The 21,544-nt window shown below is 39.4% G+C and overlaps 1 protein-coding gene and 1 non-coding gene across 3 annotated transcripts in view; both read left to right on the top strand.

The window, feature by feature from the left end:
• Positions 1 to 1,789: 1,789 nt before the first annotated feature.
• On the top strand, positions 1,790 to 1,862 carry TRNAV-UAC (transfer RNA valine (anticodon UAC)). Its single transcript has one exon. It is a non-coding gene; the product is annotated as a tRNA-Val (tRNA).
• A 1,039-nt stretch (positions 1,863 to 2,901) lies between these two features.
• The window catches only part of LOC127803356 (auxin transport protein BIG), a 33,670-nt gene continuing 15,027 nt past the window's right edge, over positions 2,902 to 21,544 (top strand). The window contains exons 1-10 of one of the 2 annotated variants that reach the window (XM_052339522.1): positions 2,902 to 3,359; positions 3,512 to 3,618; positions 5,877 to 6,042; positions 6,134 to 12,025; positions 12,134 to 12,243; positions 13,672 to 14,289; positions 14,408 to 14,588; positions 16,205 to 16,439; positions 16,514 to 21,049; positions 21,128 to 21,350. In XM_052339522.1, coding sequence (XP_052195482.1) covers positions 3,113 to 3,359; positions 3,512 to 3,618; positions 5,877 to 6,042; positions 6,134 to 12,025; positions 12,134 to 12,243; positions 13,672 to 14,289; positions 14,408 to 14,588; positions 16,205 to 16,439; positions 16,514 to 21,049; positions 21,128 to 21,350 — 12,315 coding nt within the window. In that variant the 5' untranslated portion in view covers positions 2,902 to 3,112. Of the gene's footprint in view, positions 3,360 to 3,511; positions 3,619 to 5,876; positions 6,043 to 6,133; positions 12,244 to 13,671; positions 14,290 to 14,407; positions 14,589 to 16,204; positions 16,440 to 16,513; positions 21,050 to 21,127; positions 21,351 to 21,544 lie in introns of both variants that reach the window. The other variant, XM_052339521.1, reaches the window with a different exon arrangement.

Genomic DNA, 21,544 nt, shown 5'->3' with positions numbered 1-21,544 from the left:
CAGCTCTTCCACAGTTGAATCTGGTCCTACTGATTGCTGGGCTTGCGATCGCCTGCTTCTTTCTCGGACTGGGGAGCGATGAATTGCGGACAGATAGTTATCCCCGATATCCTCTTCCGCGGGTGGGTGTCTCTCCTCCCGCGGTTGGCGGACCCTGCGAGGCGACGCCGGTGGGTCGTGGACAGCCCGTGCTTGAGCTTGGGCCAGAATTCTGACCGCGTCAGCGAGTTGCATTACCGTATTCTCCAATGCTTCCTGGCGCTGCTGCCAGTCCCGGATCGTTCCTGTCCCAGTGATTTGGACAGTAGGCTGGACAGGGACACGTGGTGGTATGCCGGGAGCGTCTCCGGCGGGCGGCGGCAAAGGAGTATCGGCTGTCGGGGCAACGGGTCCTCCATTTGGTGGTAAGTCTCGTGATCGGTCATGGTGATTTTCAGGTGGGTCGATCGCCGTCTCGGAACTTCGAGTATTCCTTCCTCTAGCCATGGCTATTGATCAGAGCGGCCCCTTCCTCTAGCGCCAAAATGTCGACGTTCAATTTCGGCCGACCGTGATTCGTTTTGGGCCGCGGTGAGTCAATCCAAAAATACCGAGAAGGAAGGAAACCCCCCCCCCAAATTCCAAGCGTGTACGCTAGAATCTTTTACGTGGTTCGGCCAGAACGATGCCTAGTCCACGGTCGCCGTCTGATTATTCTCTCAGAGTGGCGGTATCTGATTATTCTTTTCGTCCTTGCCCCTCATGGTCTCTTTGATTCTAATTTATACTGAGGGGCTTTTACAATTCAGATAACATATAAAAATATAGTGATTGTATAATGGGGGACAAACAGTTCTTATCGCCTTCACAAGACCGGGAGTGAGATCCTCACTACAAGGGGCATGGGCTGTTACAGATAAAGTGATCGGACCCTACCTCTGACTTCTCAGCTGCTTTGCCGCTCATGCGAGCTGGAGGTTTTAGGCTGGCGACCTGGATGGTCCAGCGATCTGGAGGATATTTCAGAAGCTCGTTAGTTGATTGATTGGAGCTCGTTGGGGGATTATCGCGAGCTCGCTATATGCTCGCTTTACGAGTTCCAGATTTTTGGTGGAGGCTGGGCTTTCCTTGACGAGGTCGTCTGGGCCTTCTTGGCCTTGGGTGATTGGGCCGGTCTATCGGACCGAGTCTGGCCCATGCGGGGTGATGCGGGAAATACATATAACAACTACAATGCTGACGTCATCTCCGTTGCCGCTCGCTTGCATTGTGAGCCATGAGATTGGCTCTAATACCACTCTTATAATTCTCTGGTAGAATTCATCATTAAAATCTAGCTGTTAATGAGAGAGTATTCAAGAGATAATAAATCCTACGCTAGAAGCCTGAAACTTTCAATGTGAGACAAGTTTCATACCTTATAATGGACTATAACACATCATCATGTTTCGTAACCTATTACCCACGACGGCAGATTGTGCATTAGTCTTTGTTAGTTTCGGGCGAACACTATAATACCGATGCTATTATAATTCTCGAGTATAACTTATCCTCAAAAACTAGCTATTAAGGAGAAAATGCCTAAACAATTATATATCCCATATCAAAAATCTAAATCTTTAATGTGGGATAAGTTCCATACTTGGACCAGGACCATAAGAGGGAGTTTATCGCCGCTCCTGTCAAATCCAATGAGTGATGAGGCAAATATGACCTTCCCATTTCTGCTCATCTACAACACGGAACCACCGCATGACAAGCATCAGTTTTATTAAATCAATTAATAATTACTCCTAAAGCGTTCGTGGCTGATGCTGTGGTGTAGTGGTTATCACGTTAGTCTTACACACTAAAGGTCCCCAGTTCGATCCTGGGCAGCATCAGCTTTTTGTTTTATCTTTAATTTTTCAATTAAAAATTAGTTTTCCTTTTTATAAAATTTTATTTTATCTTGAATAATTGTTCTTAACCTAAATATATTGTTCTCAATTCAATATAAATATTTAGTTAATTGAATGAAATTAATTGTCTAGATGATAATTATCTCAATTAATTCAATCATTATTTGGCATGTTATATTATTTTTTAAAATTGTTATTAATCAAACCATTATAATATTATATCAATCATAAACTAATCACATTCTAAAATTTTAATAAGATCTAAACTCCACAATTTATAAAATACATCTCTCAACCTATGGACAATTTTAATATCATATTCTATACTACTATTAATATTTTTAATTTTTACTTGTTTTCAAGTATTTATAATCTCTTAAAAACTCTTTACTTTTAACTCAATTGCTAACTTAAATATCGAATAATTCTTTTAAATAAATTATTCAACAGATATCAAATAATTATTTTAAACAAACTCTTCAGTAATCACTGTGGCATGTTTTGTATATTCAATTCAAAAAATACATAGTTATAAAAAGATGAAAGAATAAATAATGAAAATAAAAAAAATATTTTTTTTTTCTGTTAGCTACTAATGAAGAGGATGAGAAAGTACGATCAAGTAAATGCAAATAAATGTATCAATGATATACTAATATCTTGATATTACAATTAATACATCTAATATGAAAATTAAAATGAAATTGAAATGCATTATCCTAAAATTCACATGAAATGAGAATATTGGCCATTAACGTTCCTTTGGTAACACTAATTTGTTTAAAGCAATTAAGAAAATAGGCAATTTAGAGGCAAACTCTAGCCACATTGATGGTATGATTAATATTATTAACATAATTATTTATAAAATTTGATTTATAGTTTAAGTGCACCGACTTACTAGGGAGGGTGAATGGGAAGATCATAAAGTTTGATGCTGTAGGAGTGACTTGGGAAGTAAGCTAAGCTAAGCTAAGCGTCTTTAATAATGGACCCCTGTTTTCCCTTGCCCGAACGTACATTCGTTGCCTACAAATTTAGACTCGCATTTTCCATCTCTCTTATCTCTCCTGTCTAAACCCTCGACATAAATCTTCTTCGCATCTTCTCTTTAAATCGATCTCGTTGTCCTGTTGACGCTTGGCGGTGCTTTTCAAGAGCTCGGCTGTCCGATCAAATCCGTGTAATGCAGTGATCATCGCACGGCACTCGCGTCCCATCGCCTCTCAGGGATGGCCGAAATCGGCAAACTCGTCGAGGTCGTCTTCGATGACAAGGCATCGAGCGATCTTTCTCAGAGGCTCCGCTCCGATTCCTCGCTCAAGCTAGGGTTGGAGAAGTTCTACTCGATCCTCAAACTCGCCGTCGAAGCGGTCGGAGTAAATGGAGAATTAGGGTTCCAAGGTTGGGAACAGTCTCAGGTTCATGCCATCGGATCCTTAGCTTACGCGATTGCTTGCGCCACTCGATCTCTCTCAGGTTTTCTGGCATCCAGTTTTCTATTGCTTAACAACGATTAATCTTATAGGCGTACGTATACACATAACTTGGATTTACCGTTGTTTTTCTCTCGTTCTTGTTTCTTGTTTCTTTTTTTTTTTTTTTTTTTTATATTCTCCGTGATGGAGCAGTCGAGCAAGCCGAGCCTATAATTATCGCGGTAGTGCAGCAGTCGCTGGAATTTGCAATTTGTTATTTGGAGAAGTCCGTTTGTGGAAGTGATGAATTGACTGTTCAGGTAACTCCCTCGGGTATGCAAATTTATTTAAGTTTTTTCCTGTGTCGCTGAAGTGGTCTGGCATGATTATCGGTGCGCGAACGTACTCACACACACAAAGGCAATTGCTCAAAAATTTGAAGGAAAGAAATTAAATGCAAAAACCATTTGGCTTAAATATTTTAGTTTCATGGTATATATGCTTTAACATTGATATTTATGTGATGTGCTGTATCTTGAAATGGAAAAATGGCCAGATCGAGCATGGTCTGAATTATCAATTTGCGATCTTTGGCGGTCCTCCATTTGTTAAGGGACTTTGTTTAAAGAATTTTAAGTTGCACGTGGGTACTAACTGAATATGCATTTATTGGAAACAACAGTTATTTTGTGTCATATGCTTGATAACATTAACTTGTGGTTCTTATTTATTTTTAATTGGTGTGTGTAGGAACATGATGTAATTTTGCTTATAGTGAATAATGGACCTTTTGGTTTCTTAGCCCACTTTTTTGTTTTTTTGTTTATCATTTTTTTGTTTTATTTGCACTTTCCAATAAGTTAAGAGTGTAATGATACCATTAAGAGTGACCAAGAGGGGTGCTCCCTACCAAAAGCATGAACCCGTCAACGTATGCCATGCAAGCTCACTAACAGAAGAAGCAAAGTAAAATACAAGAAGGGGAGTCCTCTTTCAACTGCAAAAAAAAGGAAATGGGAAGTGTTCACAAGTTACAATTAACAAACTCTCGACACCCATAAAAGGTTTTTGTTTTTTTTTTTTTACAAAGCAACATCACTCAATAAGTGATATCCCAAATTCCCAAATAAATCTGACCGTCTTTGATAAACCCCACTTTGAGTAGTGCAAAGTTTCCAAAAAGCCTTCTAACTTTTAGTATTTATAGAAGAACCAAACGGTAAAAGTTCCACCCAATGATACGCACACACCATTCCCAGCTGGTCTCTCCATATTCAGATGAAGCAATTGCAGAACTAATTTATCAGTTCTGGTGATCATGCCTAAAGGTATGTGCAAAAAATGCCCCTCCTTAAAAGTGAATATGTAGTTATAGAGGCTTATCGAAAGGGTTCCCAAACAGCATTGTCTAGAACTACCTCACGGAACCTCATAGAGAGGCCTATGCCTGCATCAATTATCAACCATTTGTTTTACCCCAAACCCATCCCTATTGTTAGCTGTATTTTTTTTAGAAAATATCCTGAATCTGAAACTTGCTCCACTACACACTCTAAGTTGCATGAGACCTTTGGCTGCTAGTATGCTCATCACCACATGAACAACCATAAAAGCCAGGCCCACCTTCTCCAAACTGTTAGTTTTAAGTGTGCATCTTTGCAACCACTTTCCTAGCGAAGCTTTATTACAATGACTAAGCTCTCATTATTCCTTAACCTCTAGCTAGAAAGGGGCTATGCATTTTTATCCTATTTCACCACATGATATTCAATTCATCTCCTTTCTTCCCCAGCAATTAAATAAGAAGATTCTCGAGGAGCATCTATTAGTTATCAATATAGGAGGCAAAATAATTAAAGTCAGGCTTACATTACACAAGTCTAGATACTAGCTAAAATATCTTGAGCTGGGCTGGCCTACTCTTTATTAGGATCTTGTTCCTATATTCCAGTTGTTTTTATTTTATCTTTATTTTTTTTGCTAAGCTTTGCAGTTGTTTTTATGCTATGATTAATGTTGTTTGTTTTTGTTGGTGTTTTATCGTTATGTAACGGTCAACTTTTGGGCTTATCAAGGATATCACCGACTCTTAATTGAAGAAGAATAGAAAAAAACATGTTTCTGTGCACATACTTTTACTGGAAATGGCTCTTAGAAGTGTGATGCTAGGTTCTTATGCTTCTAGTAAACAAAAGTACATGTCCTGCTATTATTAAGGATTGTCTGGCAGTGAATGATAATAATGCTGGAATTACTCGTCATCACTTATTCTTTTACTGGAGGCATGCTGCTACCCATTGTCTGTGCATGGGATGTACTTATATTCTTGGGTATGCTGTCCAAGTTTCCTCTTGGAAGATAGGCTGGGCAAACTGTCTGTGATAATCAAAGTATGTTATAATTGCATTGCTTCTATCTCTTGCTCTTCCTCGTTTACGTTTCATCTTTTTTCCTTCCTACATTTTTGAATGATGATTGTATCAGTCGAAATTCTATTTCAATGTCTGCTTTCTCATTTGTGTTTGCGTATCTCTGTATTTGCAAGTTAGTATATGTCTGACCTTCCTTTTACTCTCAGAATGTTATGGTACAGACGTTGGAAATAACATTGATTGGTGCTATGTGCAAAGAGTCAGATATCCTGCAGGCTTGCTTTGTGAAGACACACTTAGACTCTCTGTTACCTTTTACTGCTGGGATTACAAATTTTGACTTAGTTGACCATGTTAGATGCATGTTTCAAGGTATTGATGCTCTTAGTTATCAGAGCTTCTCTTTCTGCATTTTTGGAGCTTGATTTTCCTAATGACTGCTTACCATGCTTGTTTTGAGAAGGGGGAAAGTGCTCAAAGGAAGAGAAACTGGTTGATCGGCTTCTGGTGACATTAGCTGCGGAGTGCATGCAACCTGGCAATATGACTCAGCAGATTGTGGGCTCTGCTTCTCACCATGATGTCAACAAGTTGGCTTCTCTTTCTCAACATTGGGCAGTTGCTCATTTGAAATGTGTACAACGGCTGATTTTGCTATGCAAAGGGTTGCTTAAGCTTCCTGATATTCTTGATGACAAAATGGTCTCAACAAATTCCTGCAAGAGAGTGTCTTTCTGCTCAAGGATCTTCAAGTTACTTAGAATTCTTGTGAAAGGTGTCCCCTTTGTTGAATATGATGCCGCATTGCTGGAAGTTGTTGCTTCGTTTGCTGATAGTCTGCCTGGTTTGTTCAGGACAGAGTTTGATTTTGTAAACAGTAATGTTGCTGGCGAGAGTAGTATTGAGAGCCTCACATTGTTGCTTTTGGAAGAGTTTCTTTTACTTGTCCAAGTTGTTTTCTGCAACAACAGTGTATTTCAGAACATTCGAGCATGCATAACAGCTTCTGTAATGGGTAATTTTGATACTAATACTTGGAGTTACAGCAGCAAGCATGCTGTGAGCCAAAGGCTGCCATTGGCTTATTTTCCTCGTGTTGTTGGTTACATGTTGAAACTGATTCTTGACATCAAAGAACAAACACACCACACCATTGACCGGGAGGAATTTGAGATGGAATGCTTTAGAAGCTGTATTGACTTCCAGAGCAATAGTGCTGCCTGTCATGTTAATTCTGATAAGATTTTGTTGCTAAAGAAGCACACAGTTGAGGAACTGTTACGGATAGTTTTCCCTTCATCAATTCAGTGGCTGGGCAATTTGATGCATCTTGTTCTATTCCTCCACTCAGAAGGGGTAAAATTAAGGCCGAATTTGGAGAGGTCACATTCAATTGGTACAAAAACAACTTGTACTGCTGAACTGGAAAGTACTATTAGCCATGAAGAGGAAGCCCTTTTTGGAGACCTTTTCTCTGAGGGGGGTCGCTCATTAGGATCAACTGATGCATATGACCAGCCTACCATTGCAGTTCCAGTATCTGACTTCTGCAATTTGCCAATTCAAGCTGCTACAGAACTATTGACCTTTTTAAAAACATGCATATTTTTTCCAGACTGGCATCCATCCATATATGAGGATGGTTGCAAAGAGCTGAATGTGAGCCATATGGATATTCTGCTTTCCATAATCAACTGTCCATACCGTTGTTCTGAAGACAGGATCCCAGATAGTATGGCTTTGCATGAACCGAGGAAGATAGGGACTATCCACGAACTTTGCTTTGAACTGTTGCACCAGCTTCTCTTGAGCCATGCATTGTCTACTTCACTTGAAGAATCTCTTGTTGACCAAATCCTGAGAGTTGAGAATGGTGCTTTTGTTTACAATAATCAGACCTTGACCTTACTAGCTCATTCTCTTATATGTAGGCCAGGTTCAGTTGGTAGTCAGTTGAGAACCAAAATTTACAGAGTATATGTGGATTTTGTTAAGGAGAAGGAAAAAGCAATTTACTCGAGCTGTCCTAGCATCAAGGAACATCTTGAGTCACTGCCCTCTGTATATCACATTGAGATTCTTCTTATGGCATTCCATTTGTCTTCAGATGCTGAAAAGGCAACACTGGCAAACTTGATACTTTCCTCCCTTGAAGAAATTGGGTCTCATTCCACTAGTTTCAACAGTACACAGTTGTCATGCTGGGCTTTGTTGATTTCAAGGTTGCTCATAGTGCTTCGCCATATGATATATCACCCTCATGCTTGCCCTTCGTCATTGCTTTCGGAATTCAAATCCAAGTTGAGGGATGGCCAGTTTCCCGGACTGCTTCGTTCTGATAATATCAATGATTGTTTGTCATCCTGGGCATCAGTTGTTATAGATAATTTGATGGCTACATCGATCAGAGATGTGCCTGTCAACAGCAGCATGCGTAATCAACTGATAGATATTGCACCGCTTCCTGCTTCTGTATTTAGAGATGAAAAGGTAATTGACTGCTTAGACTTGCATTGGGGTGACTTATGTGTGACCTTGTCTCACATTATGGGCTTTTGGAGAGGCAAAATAGCCATAACAATGGATGATCTTGTGCTTGAAAGATATATGTTTGTGCTTTGCTGGGATGTTCCTCCCATGGATTCCATGTTACAGCATCTGCTTCACTTTTGGAGTAGCATACATACTCTGGACACCTCAAATGTGGAACATTTCTTCTGCTTTAGCCACTCACTCTTAGGTCCCTGTGGTGCTATTGCTGAGCACGTTAACTTTTCAGAGATGGTTTTCTCTGTACTTCAGTCTTTGCATGATGTACACATGTCAGGGGAATTTGTGGAGCTAGGATGGGATTTTATGAGGAACAGCTTGTGGCTCTCTCTAATATTGTCCACATTTACTGTTGGAGTGTGGAGATATTGCATGAAGAATTCAATCACTTTGGCAGGTCCAATGTGGTCAGAACAGACTTCCAGTGATGATGAGTTTCTTACTCTTTCTGAAGGCCTTGCTTCTAGGATATTTGGTTCTAATCAAGTTTTAGTATTAGTGAGAATATTGTCATCTTTGCTGAATAAATACCTGTGGGTTTATGAGAAGTCTTTCCTTTCTGCCTTTGATGATAGCCACATTTCTCCCGATAGGTTTTCACCATTATTACTTTTGAAGTATACTGGACTTGACAAATGCATGCAGGATGAGCTCATTGAGAAGTCTGGAATTAGTTCAAGTCAGCTGGAGTCTGTTTATGATCTTTTGTCGAAGTTAGATGGAACCATTGACAAACTGTCTTCAGGAATCCGGTCCAAGGTTTTTTGGGAATGTCTGTTGCATGGTGTTCCCCCTCCTTCTCAAAATCCAACTGTTAGTCTTAGTTCTTGCATTCTTAGCATTAGAGGGATTGTCATCTTTTTATCTGGGCTGCTCGCTATTGGAGATGCTAGAAGAGAGATCTCTATGGAGACCAACTTACTCAGAGAAATCTTTGAATCTGTTACGGTAATCAAATATGATAAGATTTTTGAGAGCCTTCATGGTAAATGTGAATCTGTTTACCACAGCTTGAGTGAAGGCTTGGAAGGTCCTGATTATAGCTGTTTATTTGAATTGAAGCACCTGGAAAATTTTTTGCGGGATATCAATTCAAAAGAATCAAAAGAAGTCAATGGTAGCAGTGTCCTTGAATGGACAGTTAACAGGGTTATTGATACCATGGAAAACCTAAAGAAGGATCCTTCAAGAGTTGCTGTTTTCAGATTTTTCCTCAATGTGCAAGATGATCCGTCTGCACAAGTCAAAGACCTGTATGATTCACAACATGGTGATTTATTGGTTCTGATTGATTCATTGGACAAATGCAACTGTGAACCAGTAAATGTAAAAGTTCTTAATTTCTTCGCTGATCTTGTATCAGGGGAGATGTGTCCTGGGATTAAACAAAAATTACATGAGAAATTCCTTTCCATGGATTCACTTTCGCTCGCAAAGTGGTTAGAAAGGAGACTGTTGGGTTTGACAACAGAAACTTCAGGCAAGAAAAGTACAAAAGGAAGTTCGATTTCTTTAAGGGAGTCTACCATGAATTTTATAATGTGCCTTCTTCTATCCGCCTCTCCTGAACTGCGTGCAAGAGATCTGCACTGCCATTTCTTTGAAGCAATGCTGGTTTCACTTGATAATGCTTTTCTGCTATTTGAGACTCATACAACAAAATCCTATTTCAATTCTCTTGTTCAACTTTCAGGAGGTGAGGCATCAATGAAATCCCTTCTGCAGCGGAGTCTGATGTTGATGAAGAGGCTGGTTGATGATGACCATTTACTTCAAGGCCTTAAATTTCTCCTAGGCTTTCTTGGTACAATTTTAAGTGACTGTGGGTCTAGTAAGACTGCCATTGAAAACTCTATTGGAAAGTCTCTATCTAGCAATCGTTCTGGTTTGCGGGCCAATGTGGGCTCCGGATCCTTAAGTTCAAGGAAAAATTCTGATGCTTTGGTTCTTTCTGCTAATCAGGAAGGCGGGTCCACTCCGCTTGAAGGTGATGCAACCTCTGCAGATGAAGATGAGGATGATGGTACATCAGATGGTGAGGTGGTTAGCATGGATAAAGATGAGGATGAGGATTCCAATAGTGAAAGGGCTCTTGCTTCTAAAGTTTGCACTTTTACATCCAGTGGCAGCACTTTTATGGAGCAGCATTGGTATTTTTGCTATACATGTGATCTGACTGTGTCAAAAGGTTGTTGCTCTGTATGTGCAAAAGTTTGTCACCATGGTCACCGTGTTGTATATTCCCGATCTAGTCGCTTTTTTTGTGATTGTGGAGCTGGAGTTGTTAAGGGCAGCAGTTGCCAGTGCTTGAAGCCTAGGAAATTTTCTTCTAGTAATGGTGCACTCGATTCTAGCACTGGCAGTTTTCAGTCCTTTTTACCCTTTACAGAGGCTGCTGATCAGCTTCCTGATAGTGATTCAGATATTGATGAAGACTTTCTTATTGACATTGATAGCTCTGTTAGGTTTTCTATTCCAGCAGAGGCTCAAGATGGGATTCCGTCGATACTTGAAGAGCTTGATGTTGAAGGTCAGGTCCTTGAACTTTGCTCTTCTTTGTTGCCTTCTATAACAAGTAGACGAGATTCTAACCTTTCAAAAGATAAAAAGATTATGCTTGGCAATGATAAAGTGTTGAGTTATGGTGTTGATCTTTTTCAACCGAGGAAGGCATATAAGAGTGGGTCGTTAGACCTCAAGATTAAAGCAGATTATTCTAGTTCCAGGGAACTTAAATCCCACTTAGCTTGTGGCTCTCTTGTTAAATCTTTACTTAGTGTCAGCACTCGAGGTCGACTTGCTGTTGGAGAAGGTGACAAAGTGACCATATTTGATGTTGGACAGCTGATTGGGCAAGCAAGTATTGCACCTGTCACTGCTGACAAAGCCAATGCAAAGCATCTCTCCAAGAATGTTGTTCGCTTTGAAATTGTACATCTTGTCTTTAACCCTGTGGTGGAGAATTATCTTGCTGTGGCAGGCTATGAGGATTGCCAGGTCCTTACTGTCAATCATCGTGGTGATGTAACTGATCGTCTAGCCATTGAACTTGCTTTGCAAGGTGCTTATATCAGGCGTATGGATTGGGTTCCTGGATCACAGGTTCAACTAATGGTGGTTACCAACAGGTTTGTCAAAATATATGATCTTTCTCAGGACAACATTAGTCCTATGCATTACTTCACTTTGTCTGATGACATGATTGTGGATGGAACACTTGTTGTGGCCTCCCAGGGAAGGATGTTTCTTGTAGTGCTTTCAGAACTTGGTTTCTTATTTAGGCTAGAACTGTCAATGAAAGGAAATGTTGGAGCCAAACCATTGAAGGAACTGATTCGAATTCAGGACAAAGATGTGCTTGTGAAGGGCTCATCTTTGTACTTCTCATCAACTTATAAGTTACTTTTTCTTTCTTACCAAGATGGAACCTCCTTGATTGGCCATTTAAATCCTGATGCAACCTCCCTTACTGAAATAGCAATTGTGTCTGAGGACGAACAGGATGGGAAGCTTGGAGCATCTGGGTTGCATCGTTGGAGAGAATTGCTGGTTGGCAGTGGGTTATTTGTTTGTTTCTCAACTATAAAATCAAATTCTGCCCTTGCTGTTTCCATGGGGGAGCATGAGATATTTGCCCAGCACTTAAGGCATCCAGCAGGTTCAGCCTCCCCTTTGGTCGGTGTAACTGCTTACAAGCCATTATCCAAAGACAAAATTCACTGTCTTGTTTTGCATGATGATGGAAGCCTCCAGATATATTCACATGTCCCTGTTGGGGCTGATACTAGTACAAGTGCAATGTCGGGTAAAGTGAAAAAATTGGGTTTTGATATTCTTAAGAATAAAGCTTATGCTGGTTCAAATCCAGAATTCCCACTTGATTTTTTTGAAAAAACAGTATGCATAACTGCAGATGTGAAACTGAGTGGTGATGCCATCAGGAATGGAGATTCTGAAGGAGCTAAGCAAAGCTTGGCATCTGAGGATGGTTTTCTAGAGAGTCCCAGCCCTGCAGGATTTAAGGTATGTTTTGATGTGTGACCTACCTGTTTAGCATCTAATATTACTCCATTGCTTTTTTTTTTTTAATGATTACAGCACTTGGTGGGGATGAATTGTTGGCTGAGTCCATATTTTTAGTCATTTGTTATGGTTATAAGGCTTCTTCAATTGTCATTTTTATTGTCTATTGCTAACTTATATGATAAAAATTACGCTATGTTGCTCTATATAAGGCTGTGTATGAGAAAGTGGGAAAAATAAGATTTTTATTTACTAATTGGTTCTTTGTAGAATTGCATAACGTGATGCACATATAAACTGCAATTCTTGCTACAATATTTTCAAATATGATTGTATTTTCCTGCTGTCGAAAGATTTTACATATTCATAACTTGCATTTGTTCTATCATCTGGATGCATATAGTTGCAGAACTATGGATGTTTTTTATCCTTTCCTTTCAAGTGTCCTTACCATCCGGATGTGTACTACTCTTAAAGAATTATTTATTTTACATTGCAATTAGAACATCTTTAGACTTATCTGAAAATCCCAAGACACTAGCGCCATTACTATCCATTACCATATAATGATGATACTCTGGGTCTTTTAGCCAATTATCATTTTGTGTTCTTTTTAATACCATTTTTACACACTCCTTTCACCCTGACCAGGGTCTTCAACTTGCTATTTCATTTAATGTCATAGGAATTAAAAGGAAAAAAAAATGAAAGCCAAAGCTTGGGTTTTTGTAACATGATTATTATGTGGGCAGATTAACTTTGTCCAATATTTCTACTGCATTAAATTAACATATAGAGACAAAAGAAACATTCCTAGTTTAAGGGGCTGTTACAAGATAAATTTCTGTTCTCATTTATATTTTGGTAAAACATAAATTAAATCTTCACCCTCTTTTTTTTTTTTTTCTTGGTTGAATCTTTGTTCTCTATTCCTCCTTATACCTCTTTCAGCTCCTCATTCAATAGTGTCCTTGACAATTTTCTCACTTCACTAATTCTTTTCTCTTGTCTCTCTCATTATAATTACTTTAGTATTTGAGGAGTTGTTTTGCTTCACTAATTTTTGTAGGTGGATAGAGCAAATTTAGGGGCTGTGGACAGCACATCCCACCCCTTGTAACAAAGCAGTAAAAAGTGATTGGCATGCTTGCATCCTTTCTTGTCCTTATTTTTTGTTTTACCCCTAATCTTGTATTATGTTGTTAGCTGTGAAATTGGAATTTCTTTTGGCATATTCCATTTTCCCCTGAATGATAGGTGGGTCAATCATTTGCTTTGTTCGCTCAAACAGTGGTGCCACCAAAAATGCCATTGGTTCTTGTCTTGGTTTACTGGATCTCTATTTCATGGATTAGACCTCAGTTATATTTTGCCAAAAATATTCGTCCAAACGGGTTTTTCTTAGTTCTTGTTTCTTTGTTTCTGCAGATCACTGTTTCAAATTCAAATCCTGACATAGTCATGGTTGGTTTCCGTATCCATGTGGGTAATACATTAGCAAATCATATACCTTCTGATGTTACCATCTTCCAGAGAGTGATAAAATTTGATGAAGGCATGCGGTCTTGGTATGATATCCCATTCACAGTTGCTGAATCACTTCTTGCTGATGAGGAATTTACAATCTCTATTGGACCAACCTTCAATGGCTCCACGTTACCAAGAATAGACTCACTAGAAGTTTATGGTCGAGCTAAGGATGAGTTTGGATGGAAGGAGAAGATGGATGCAGTGTTGGACATGGAAGCTCGTGCCCTTGGTTGTAATTCCTTATCTGCAGGATCTAGGAAGAAGGGTTGTATTGTCCAATCTGCTCCAGTTCAGGAGCAAGTGGTAGCAGATGGCCTGAAGCTTTTGTCTAGGTTCTATTCATTATGTAGGCCACAAGAGTGCTCAAAAGTTGATGATGTTAAACTGGAACTCAGAAAGCTCAAGTGTAAGCAGTTATTGGAGACAATATTTGAAAGTGATAAAGAGCCTCTGTTGCAAGCTGCTGCTTCTCGTGTCTTGCAGGCTGTGTTCCCAAAAAGGCAGATGTATCTTCTAGTAATTACCTATTCATTCTTTTGCTAGTTTTTCAATTGTTCCTCCCCTCCTTTTTCCTAGTCTTTTTAAACATTTTCTTTTCTTCCTTCATGCATGTGTTGTCTACCTCCCTTTTCAGGCCAAGGACACCATGCGCCTTCTTGGAGTTGTGAAATCTACCACCATGCTCTCTTCAAGGCTTGGAGTTGGTGGTACCACAGCAGGGTGGATTATTGAAGAGTTCACAGCTCAAATGCGTGCAGTTTCTAAGATTGCGTTGCACCGCCGATCAAACTTGGCCAATTTTCTGGAGACTAATGGTATTTTTTCATTATTCCTAAACCTAATTTTATCTGTACATGTATATATGAGACAATGAATTTTGTTGCCGCTTTATGTGCATGAATTTGATTTATAAGTAATTAGGTCTCATATACATGAGGCTTTGTATTAGAACTAGTGTTCTTGTTGGATCTTTTTAAGTAGTGTTTGCATTTGGGTTATTGTTATTCACCCTTTTGATGTAAAACTGCCCCTTCTTTATGTTGATGCTCCTGGATGTGGTCACAACTATTTGAGATCATTTAGTAGGTATATCTTCTTTGTTCATTTTTTCAATCTTTTGGTGATTACCATTGAAATGTCTTTTGTACATGAGCCATGTGTGTCAAGTTCGCCATTGTTGACTAGGCATGTCTAGCATTATCCATTTATTGGTAAATTTAATGGTGCTAATGACATTTTTTTCCTTGGTAAGGCAATGATCAGATGTTTATTATTGATGCTTAAATTAGGTTCCTTGTGAACTGTCTATGGACTTTGTGGTTAAATTTGGTACCATGGGATGCATTAACATATGATAGAGAAATGATTTCTTTTTTATTTTTCTATATATGATGTTGCATAACTGATATTAAATGGTTCTTGCAGGCTTGCCTAAGTTATGGTTTATGTGGTGTAAATTGACATCTTGTATGATTGATGAGCTAGTTGAGTCCTGACAATAAGTTTGATAAACAACCATTTTCTCACTAAAATATCAATTTTTGTTGCTAAAATTATTGTAAAATAACCTTGTTAATTGTTTTATTAATATGACTTCTTTTGAGTGACTGATTTCCTTTATGCCATTGTTTCTACCTTATTGATCAGAGGTGAATCCATGCATTTGAACATGTCTCAGTCTCTAATTGTATTAGCAACCATCAAGTATTACCCTACTGCTTCAGTTTTGTGCAAATGCATCTGCATTTTCCCTAGTTCAGCCTGATAAGTAATTTGATTGTTGTTGAAACTCTCTGTGTGATCATTTGAAAGTTGTCATTCTTTGATTACTAATTTGATTGATTGTGTACCTGTATGCATTATTACTGCTTGTAATGGATTATTAGGCTTTAAAGAACTGGAAGTTGTAAGTTGTATTTGAATCTTGCAATGAGGGTCTTATATCTCATACGTGCTTTAGGTCAACCTGTAATAGTCTGTATTGGTAATGAACTTCTAAACTTGTCAATACATTATGAACTTCTGGTGGGAGTGGGCTTTACTTGGTAGACTTATGCTCTGGAACTTAAATATGCAATAAATTTAATGGAGCCATTCCTTGGGGAAAAAAAAGAAGTATTTGGTTAGTTGGTGGTTCAGAAAATGTGCTATAAATTTTCTGAAGGGTTTCTTGATAGGGATGGGGCCGGTTCTTGCTTATTCTGATCTACTTCAAATCCTAGTTGTGTTAGGATGATGCATCTCTACCAGCTTCCCTGTCAATTATCTATTCCCTAATGTTATTAGGATTAGAGTGGGCAGCCTGTTAACTAGGTTTGACAATATTAAAATTCAGAGGATCTGCAGAAATCTCTATTGTACTTTATCTGTCAAACATGTTTATGTGTTTTTATTTCAGCTATGTATTGCTCAACTTCATCACCTTATGTAGGTTCTGAAGTGGTGGATGGTCTTATGAAAGTATTATGGGGAATTTTGGACATAGAGCAGCCTGACACACAAACTATGAACAATATTGTTATATCCTCTGTGGAACTAATTTACTGTTATGCTGAGTGTCTTGCTCTGCATGGGAAAGATGCTGGAAGGCAATCTGTTGTCCCTGCCGTTACATTATTCAAGCAACTTCTGTTCTCCTCAAATGAGGCTGTCCAGACGTCGAGCAGGTACTTAAATTTCTATGGCTGTCTGTTTCTTACTTTGTTTTCGTGTGGTTAATTTAATCTCTCTCGCCTCCCAGCTTGGCCATCTCTTCACGGTTACTTCAGGTGCCATTTCCAAAGCAAACTATGTTAGGTACTGATGATGCAGTGGAGAACATAGCTCCTATTTCAGTGCCTGCTGAAGTGACAACTTCAGCTGGTGGAAATTCACAGATCATGGTTGAAGAAGACTCTATGACATCATCTGTCCAGTACTGTTGTGATGGCTGTTCCACTGTTCCTATACTTAGGAGGAGATGGCATTGCACTATTTGCCCTGATTTTGATTTATGCGAGACATGTTATGAAGTGCTAGATGCAGACCGGCTTCCGCCACCACACACTAGAGATCATCCTATGTCAGCAATCCCCATAGAAGCAGAAACATTAGGTGGAGATGGCAATGGAATTCACTTCTCTGCAGATGATTTAAGTGAGTCAAGATTGTTGCCAGTTGCAGCTGAAGTCAGTGCACAGAACTCTACACCATCAATTCATGTGCTAGAACCCAATGAATCTGGAGAGTTCACCTCAGTGGTTGACCCTGTTACTATTTCAGCATCAAAAAGGGCTGTAAATTCTTTACTTCTTTCTGAACTTCTCGAACAGCTGAAAGGATGGATGGATATCACCTCTGGGGTTCAAGCTATTCCTGTAATGCAACTCTTCTACAGATTGTCATCTGCCATAGGTGGACCTTTTGTTGACAGCTCAAAGCCAGAAAGTTTGGATTTGGAGAAATTAGTAAAATGGTTTTTGGATGAGATCAATCTCAACAAACCTTTTCCAGCCAAAAGTCGTTCTTCTTTTGGGGAAGTTGCTATTCTTGTTTTCATGTTCTTTACTCTGATGTTACGTAATTGGCATCAGCCTGGTGCTGATGTTTCAGTGTCAAAATCAAGTGGAGCAACAGATATACATGATAAAAGCATCACCCAGATTCCACCTTCCAGTTCGGTTGCTGCCTCATCTTCATTGGACGATCAAGAGAAAAATGACTTTCTTTGTCAGTTGCATCGAGCTTGTACTTACCTTAGGCAGCAAGCTTTTGTCAATTATCTAATGGATATTCTGCAACAGCTGGTGCATGTTTTTAAGTCGCAAACTGTCAACTTTGACACTGGACACGGTCTGAACCCTGGTTCAGGTTGTGGGGCTTTGCTAACAGTCAGAAGAGAGCTACCAGCAGGTAATTTTTCCCCATTCTTTTCGGATTCATATGCTAAATCACATCGCACAGACATGTTTGTGGACTACCATAGGCTACTGCTAGAGAATGCTTTCCGCCTGGTTTATAGTTTGGTTAGACCAGAAAAGCATGACAAATATGGGGAGAAGGAGAAGGCATTCAAGATTTCTTCTGGAAAGGACTTGAAATTAGATGGGCATCAGGATGTTCTCTGCAGTTACATCAATAACCCCCATACAACTTTTGTGAGAAGGTACGCGAGGAGGCTTTTTCTGCATCTATGTGGTAGCAAAACTCACTATTACAGTGTCCGAGACTCTTGGCAGTTTTTGAGTGAAGTTAAGAGGCTCTTCAAATACATAAGCAAATCTGGTGGCTTCCAAAATACCATCCCATATGAGAGGAGTGTCAAGATAGTTAAATGCTTGTCTACCGTAGCTGAAGTAGCTGCTGCACGACCTCGCAACTGGCAGAAGTATTGTTTGAGGCATGGAGATGTCATTCCATTTCTGATGGACGGGTTATTTTATTTTGGTGAGGAATCTGTAATTCAAACTCTTAAACTTCTGAATTTGGCCTTTTATACTGGAAAGGACATTAGCCAATCTTTACAGAAAGCTGAAGTGGGGGATACAAGTTTGAACAAATCAGGAATGCCATCTGTGGACTCAAAGAAGAAGAAGAAAGGAGAAGATGGATGTGAACCTGGTTCAGAGAAGTCTTATTTAGATATGGAACCACTTGTAGATATCTTCACTGCAAAGGGGGGGCATATCTTGAGGCAACTCATTGATTCTTTTTTATTGGAATGGAATTCAAGTTCTGTGCGATTGGAAGCCAAATGTGTTCTCTATGGCATCTGGCATCATGGAAAGCAGTCGTTCAAGGAAACCATGCTAATGGCTCTTTTGCATAAAGTGAAATCTTTGCCAATGTATGGTCAGAATATCAATGAATATGCAGAACTTCTCACCTTCTTGTTGGGGAAGGTCCCTGATAATGTTTGGACGCAACAAAGCAATGAAATTGTGGACCGTTGCTTAACTTCTGATGTGATTAAGTCCATCTTTGAGACACTTCACTCCCAGAATGAGCTCTTGGCTAATCATCCTAACTCACGTATATATAACACTTTGAGTGGTTTAGTGGAATTTGATGGGTATTATCTTGAGAGTGAGCCTTGCGTTGCTTGTAGCACTCCAGAGGTGCCTTACAGCAGGATGAAGCTAGAAAATTTAAAATCAGAAACAAAATTTACTGATAATCGCATCATAGTGAAATGTACTGGGAGCTATACCATTCAGAGTGTGACCATGAATGTTCATGATGCTCGTAAGTCCAAATCTGTTAAAGTTTTGAATCTTTACTACAACAATAGGCCTGTGGCTGACTTGTCTGAATTAAAGAATAATTGGTCATTATGGAAACGTGCAAAGAGCTGCCATCTGGCTTTCAATCAGACCGAGTTAAAAGTAGATTTTCCCATTCCAATCACTGCATGTAACTTCATGATTGAGCTCGATTCATTCTATGAAAATCTACAAGCTTTATCTCTTGAGCCATTGCAGTGTCCCCGTTGTAGTCGACCTGTCACTGATAAGCATGGAATTTGTAGCAACTGCCATGAGAATGCATATCAATGCAGACAATGCCGTAATATTAATTATGAAAATTTGGACTCTTTCTTGTGCAATGAATGTGGATATAGCAAATATGGTCGGTTTGAATTTAATTTTATGGCAAAGCCTAGTTTCACTTTTGATAGCATGGAGAATGATGAAGATATGAAGCGGGGATTGGCTGCCATAGAATCCGAATCAGAGAATGCTCACAGGAGATATCAGCAGCTTTTGGGCTTTAAAAAACCTCTGCTTAAGATTGTTTCAAGCATTGGTGAGAATGAAATGGATTCCCAGCAGAAAGATTCTGTGCAGCAAATGATGGTCTCTATACCTGCATGTAAGATAAACCGGAAAATTGCTCTTCTTGGTGTCCTCTATGGTGAGAAATGCAAAGCAGCTTTTGATTCTGTTAGCAAAAGTGTGCAAACACTTCAAGGGCTGAGGCGGGTATTGATGAATTACTTGCATCAGAAAAATTCTGATAATGCAGTTACCTCATCAAGATTTGTTGTATCCAGATTGCCAAACAGTTGCTATGGCTGTGCTTCTACATTTGTTACACAGTGCCTAGAAATACTACAGGTTCTATCAAAGCACCCAAACTCAAAGAAGCAACTTGTATCTGCTGGCATTTTATCTGAGTTGTTCGAAAATAATATTCATCAAGGTCCTAAAACTGCTCGTGTCCAAGCTAGGGCTGCACTTTGCGCTTTCTCTGAAGGTGATGTGGATGCTGTGACTGAGTTGAATACTTTGATACAGAAAAAAGTGTTGTACTGTCTTGAACACCATCGTTCAATGGATATTGCCCTGGCTACCCGTGAAGAATTGTTGCTGCTTTCTGAGGTGTGTTCTTTGGCAGATGAATTTTGGGAATCAAGATTACGAGTTGTCTTCCTGTTGTTATTTTCTTCCATTAAATTGGGTGCAAAGCATCCTGCTATTTCTGAGCATGTTATTCTTCCTTGCCTGAGGATTATATCTCAGGCATGTACACCTCCAAAACCTGATATGACTGATAAAGAACAAGGAACAGGGAAACCTGCTTCTGTTTCAGATGAAAGCAACTTAAATTCTTCTGTATCTTCAAGTGGCCTTGTCAGTGGGAGCAAGTCCGCACCAGAAACCTCAGAAAAGAGTTGGGATGACTGTCAAAAGACTCAAGATATGCAGTTGTTAAGCTACTCTGAGTGGGAGAAGGGAGCTTCCTATCTTGATTTTGTGAGGCGGCAGTATAAAGTGTCTCAGGTTGTTAAGGGAGGTCAGAGATCTCGGTCTCAGCGGAATGACTACTTGGTTCTGAAATATGCTCTTAGATGGAAGCGGCGTGCTTGTAAGACCAAGAGTGAGGTAGCATCATTTGAGCTTGGCTCTTGGGTTACGGAGCTTGTATTGAGTGCTTCTTGTCAATCTATTCGGTCCGAGATGTGTATGCTAATTAGTTTGCTTTGCGGCCAAAGTCCTTCAAGACGGTTCCAGTTGTTGAATTTGCTCATGTCATTATTACCAGCAACGCTATCTGCTGGTGAAAATGCCGCTGAGTATTTTGAAATGCTCTTTAAGATGATAGATTCTGAAGATGCTCGCCTTTTCTTGACTGTTCGTGGATGCCTCAGTAGAATATGCAAATTGATTACTCAAGAAGTATGCAGTGTTGAATCCTTGGAGAGAAGCTTGCATATTGACATTTCACAGGGTTTTATTCTTCACAAGCTTATAGAGCTACTTGGCAAATATTTGGAGGTTCCCAATATCAGATCCAGGTTGTTACTTGCATATTTTGTTTTCTGATTATGGCTTATTTTTTGTTTTCTTTCATTAAGTTTCAACCTTGATGACAGGTTCATGCAAGAGAAGCTGCTTTCTCAAGTCCTTGAGGCATTCATTGTTATCCGAGGCTTGATAGTGCAGAAGACAAAGCTGATTAGTGATTGTAATCGGCTTCTGAAGGATCTTATAGATAGTCTTCTGGTTGAGAGCAACGAAAACAAACGGCAATTTATAGAGGCCTGCATTAGTGGTCTGAAAATCCATGGAGAGGAGAAAAAAGGACGAACTTCTTTGGTAAGAAATAATTGCTGATCTATTCTTATTCTTGTTTTCAGTAACTATTTTCTTCACCTTTTTTGTGAAAGGTTTAAAATTCATTAGAATGTCATGGCGTTCAGAATGGAAAATTGTTTGCCTTTTAAATATTACCTTCATCTGAACTGAAGCTTAGCTGTGTACATGTAGAGAAATAATTATCTTTATCTTTT

This window comes from Diospyros lotus, chromosome 6 (genome assembly GCF_014633365.1).
Source record: "Diospyros lotus cultivar Yz01 chromosome 6, ASM1463336v1, whole genome shotgun sequence".
Lineage (NCBI taxonomy): Eukaryota > Viridiplantae > Streptophyta > Magnoliopsida > Ericales > Ebenaceae > Diospyros > Diospyros lotus.
This window is presented reverse-complemented; position numbering and strand designations above follow the sequence as displayed.